The 5,000-nt window shown below is 42.0% G+C and overlaps 1 protein-coding gene and 1 long non-coding RNA gene across 4 annotated transcripts in view; one reads left to right on the top strand and one right to left on the bottom strand.

The window, feature by feature from the left end:
* Positions 1–5,000, top strand: part of LOC308284712 — a 12,424-nt gene that overhangs the window by 177 nt on the left and 7,247 nt on the right. Inside the window, exon 2 of the long non-coding RNA XR_013962039.1 lies at positions 486–651. This is a non-coding gene — a long non-coding RNA (uncharacterized lncRNA). The remainder of the gene's footprint in view (positions 1–485; positions 652–5,000) is intronic.
* Positions 1–5,000, bottom strand: part of lrrc53 (leucine rich repeat containing 53) — a 22,974-nt gene that overhangs the window by 10,818 nt on the left and 7,156 nt on the right. For all 3 annotated transcript variants that reach the window (XM_080725427.1, XM_080725429.1, XM_080725428.1), the window contains exons 2-3: positions 2,261–2,370; positions 492–620 (exon numbers count right to left, since the gene is read on the bottom strand). In XM_080725427.1, coding sequence (XP_080581553.1) covers positions 492–620; positions 2,261–2,267 — 136 coding nt within the window. In that variant the 5' untranslated portion in view covers positions 2,268–2,370. The remainder of the gene's footprint in view (positions 1–491; positions 621–2,260; positions 2,371–5,000) is intronic.

Raw genomic sequence — 5,000 nt, 5'->3', positions numbered from 1 at the left:
AAACAAAGGAAACACAATTATAAAATGATATTAGGATATTAGCATAAAAACAACAGAAGTAATAAACACATAACAGATACAGTTACAGTGCAGAAGAGAAAGAAAAAGAAAAAGGTTTTCTGGGAGTTTGTTCCAGATATCTGGTGTAAAAGAACCAAATGCTGCTTTATTGCTTCATTTTTGGTTTTAGGGGCAGAAAGCAGACCTTGCCCAGATGATATCGCACAAGATCAGAAATAATTTTTTAACTTTATAGATCAACTGTAGTGTTTTGAAATCAACTCTTTAACACAAGAACGCTAAAGATATCAGGCATGGAAACGAAGGCATATCTGTGCACATGCACACAAACATGCATTCACACACAGACTATTGCACACACACTGTACACCAGTGTGGCTTCACATGTATTAATTGAACACAGTCAGAGGGTCAATAGGCTTTTGTACAATTATGAATTATCGCTTTTGTTCATTTTTTAACAGCATTACCTATAATGTGAGTCAGCCTGCGACAGATGACAGCGTGATTGGAGCAGACTAGACAGGAAGCAGGGCAGGACGGGAGGCTGGATGATTGCTGGACTCCAATGGTTAAGAACAGTAACATCTGTACGATACCTACAGTATAGTAGGAGAACAACAGTTAAAGGTGATACACCATGAAAATTCACTTTTCCTATTTTAAAATCTTTTTTTGGGGTCCTACTTGCACCTTCTATCCTCACAAAGTCCCATTTCAGACCGTTGTGTTTTCTCTGGTTTTGGGAAGGTGGAGGTTAAAAGCATCCCACGGGTTCTCAAAACAGGCTGTCCAGATTTGCTGCCGTTTGTGATGTCATAAACGGCAGTTTTTGAAGATTTTTCTTTTTTTTTTTCAAAAAGATTTCTTTTTTCAAAAAATGCTCTGAGAGCCATTCAAAAATGAGAGGCTCTCTATTCAGGAGTGGTAATTTAGCCTCAAAGCTTATGAAAAACGTTTTTGGGACATAAACAATATGACATAAATACGTTTTAAATGCATGGTAAACTGCTCTTTACCACTGCGCTCACATTCGTATTTTAAATAATGTTATATTATTATTATCATTCAAAACTGCAGTGTTTCGCCAGTGAGTCGGGGGCCCACAGCCCGCTTGCAACATCCTCACGGCCCTGAGGTTGAGAATCCCTAGCGCAGAAACCCCAATCATGATCGTATCCTACTGTATGTAGGCCTACAGTATGCCCGACCAAGAGGCACCGCGGAGGATTCAAACCGCTGCTCTCCGCAGTGGTGGGCAGGAACTTTACCCCTGCGCCACCCGAGCGCCCTGGTCATATTCCTGCTTTAACAATGATATCTGATCCTGAAAGGTGGGCCCATATCCAACGCTGTCATGGAGCTGTCTGTCTGTCTGTCTGTCTGTCTGTCTGTCTGCCTGTCTGTCTGTGTGTCTGTCTGTCTGTCTGTCTGCCTGTTCCCCATGTCTATCCCAGCGGTTCCACCCCTTGGGGTTGGGACCCCCAGCCATGTCCCCAAATGATTTTGGGGGGTCCCCGGATGATTGGCTCAATGTGCAACATTGTATTCACTCTGAACAAGAAACCAACTTACAGTATACTATAGTGTAGTTGTACAGTGTATTTGGGTATCTGCACATTCCTAAAGTTACACTTTAAGGACTTTTAAGACTTAACTTTTTAATCCTAAAGTAACCAACAATGTATACTATCTGAAATTGTCAAGCATTGGCCTAATTGTCAAATATTACCTTAGAAAGAGACATTTCTTCGGAAAATGGACGATCTCCAAGCTCAGGACACAATGCCTTTGCCTTTTTGTGGGCTTGTAGTTTGGCTATTTCCACAATATTTATCTGTGGAACCGAGTCAAACTAAATGTAAATGGTGCATTTATATAGCGCTTTTATCCAAAGCGCTTTACAGAGATTGTGCATTACATTCACCCATTCACGCACACATTCATACACTGGTGGCGGAGGAAACCATGCAAGGCACCAACCTGCTCACCGGGAGCAATGTGGGGTTCAGAGTCTTGCCCAAGGATCCTTCGACATTAACTCAGGGGGAGCCCGGATTCGAACTGGAAACCCTTCGGGAACCCTTCGTGCTGTAATAACGGTTTCTCTACCCCTGAGCTATGCCGCCCCACGTAAATGCCCCACGTAAATGTAATACGACTCCTACAATTCCAGTTCAAATAAGATTATTTGGTGGGGTCACAGCCTGAAAAGTTTGGGAATCCTTGATCTACTCACTGCTCATGTTGTTATAGAGGGCACAGCATGGTGGTGGTGAGGTGGCATCTCATCCATGGGGCTCTGGCTGGATACATCATCAGCAGCAGCACAACCATCATCCCAATCACCTGGTCACAATAGGCGAGGCAAGTCAAGGCACGTTTATTTGTATAGCACAGTTCAACGCAATTCAATGTGCTTTATATAAACATTAAGCAAAGGAAACACATTATAACGGGATATTATAATACAATACAAACGAAATAAGCTAAAATTAAACGTAATAATTAACATTATTTCTTTCTTTTTTGTGATATAAAATAGGGGTCTTCAACAGGGGGTCCTCAGAGTTACCACAGGGGGTCCTCCAAATCTTTGTGTGATAGAAACCTGTTTTCCCCCCCTTTAACCACTTGAACCCTAGCATCCATATTCTGAGAACTTTAGCCAAAAATAGCCGATCTACAAGCTCACAACGCCTCGCGCTGCGAGGCGTTGTGACCTTGTAGATCGGCTATTTTTGGCAAAGAGCTTTGGAGGGGGAAAGAGCAGACTAAGTACAGTGAGAAGTCAAGTTTATTAAGTATTGACAGTTCAAGTGCTTAAATATCTGAAAACACACATTAACATGAATCCAAAATTGATGATCGTGCTGTCAAACAATGAAACAATATTGAATGTATGATAAGGTTGTGGGGGTCCCTGCTTCATCTCTCTCTTAACTAAGGGGTCCTTGGCCTGAAAACGTTGAAGACTCCTGATATAAAATAAATGATAGTGGCAGCAGACCTGCAGTTTTCTTCCATTCTATCTGGAGTTTGCTTCAGATACAGTATTATGTGGTGGCCTGGCTCCAGGCCCCATTGCTATAGCCAATGCTTCAGGGGTCTGGTGACGCTGTCAAACGTAGGGGTTTTCTCGTAGAAAATCTAACAGGGGATGGTCCAGTATGAACCAATCACCACAGGGTCCCACTTTGGTCACATGCCCCATTTCAGAAAACAGCTACACCGAGAGGGCTTTCAGACTGACCAATGGAGTGAAACTAAATGAAAATTCAGACTGAGCGTCAGGCTAGTTATGTGGTACATGCCATGAAGACTGTGACAGGCTAGTTACGTGGTACAGTACATGCCATGAAAACTAAATGCTGCTTCTCCACGTTTAGTTGTGATTCTAGGGACAGAAAGCAGATCCTTCCCCAGATGACATGGTAGGTCTGGATGGTTCATGATACAACACAAGATCAGAAATATATTTCATCATCTTCATCATCATTTTTTACATTGTCACTGTACAGTCTTACAGTATGTATTCTATACCAGGGGTTCCCAAAGGTTTTTTTGTCTCAGGGCACCCCAATAAATATATATTTCATCCGAGGCACCCCTACATTAAGTTTCACTCCCAGCACCTTATATTTAATTTATGGCATATTTTAGTGATTATATTGCGAGGAAAACGTTAAGATAATAGCCATTTTTGTTAGAACTGACTAATAATAACTTCAACTACAAGTTTAAGATAATACTAAATGTTTTTTTTTAAGTGTCCAAATAAATTCCAAATATTATCAAATTATCTCGCAGCACCCCTGGACTGCCACCGCGGCACCCCAGGGTGCCCCGTCACCCACTTTGAAAACCCCTGTTCTATACCACTGTTGAATAGCTGTCAATTTCCCAAATAACCCACATACTGAAATATCTGTATGTGTACAGTAGCACCTTTGTTTGTTTGGTGGTTTTCATGTCTACGTCAAATAATGCAACCTCTGTGTGTCAGTGTGGCTGCATCTACTGTAACAATCACTGGTACTACATGTGTGTAATGTTAGGAATGTACGAGGAACCAAAGTGTAATGATTGAAGGCTACTGGCTTCTACCCTTCATCACCTCCTCCTCCTCCTCATCATCAGTGACCTTTATTTTGTGACTATAGGGCAGTGGTTCTCAAATATTTCTGGCTCAGGTCACCCCTATAAATAACTTTTTCATCCACGGGACCCCTGAATTAGATTGTTACTATAGCACCTCATGTCATATTAACAGCACGTAAAAATGAATATGTAAATCTTTCCCCCCAAGATACAGTATGTCATGAGAAAACTTGAGAGAGTATCGCTTTCCATTGAAAATAATTGTTAAACTTGGCGTTTAACCACTTAAACCCCAGCATCCCTATTCTGGGGGGAATATTCACCAAAAATAGCCGATCTAAAAGCCCACAACGCATCACAGCGAGGTCACATAGTTACGAATTGTGAGCTTGTAGATCTGCTATATTTGGTGAAGAGACTTGGTGTACTGTAGACTGAAAAAGAACGCACCAAGTAAAGTGTAAGTGACACTGATAAATTCCAAATGTTAGCAAAGTATTCTGAGGCAACCCTGGACTTGCGCCAAGGCACCTTTGAGAAGCCCTGCACTGGGGAACTACTGGTTTCAGGCCAAATTTCCAGGCACAGTACAGTAACTGTTAGCTCCTGCAGTACATACACACTCAATGCTGATGTACTGTAGAGCAGTGTTTCTCAACCTTTTTTTCTGCATGGGCACACTTTTCATGTCCTAAGAATCCATGGGCACACCAACATAATACGGGGGTGTAAATATCGTCACTGTCGGGAAGAAACCTTGTATCTCCAAGTTTCAAATGTGTACGTTTCTTCGCAAAGTAAAGCCCTGCTTCATCATACAAGGCTCTCGCACAACAGTAGTGAAAACAGCAGATCTACAAGCACACAACGCCTCGCAC

The sequence above is a fragment of the Nannobrachium achirus genome (assembly GCF_963921795.1).
Source record: "Nannobrachium achirus genome assembly, chromosome: 5".
NCBI lineage: Eukaryota > Metazoa > Chordata > Actinopteri > Myctophiformes > Myctophidae > Nannobrachium > Nannobrachium achirus.
This window is presented reverse-complemented; position numbering and strand designations above follow the sequence as displayed.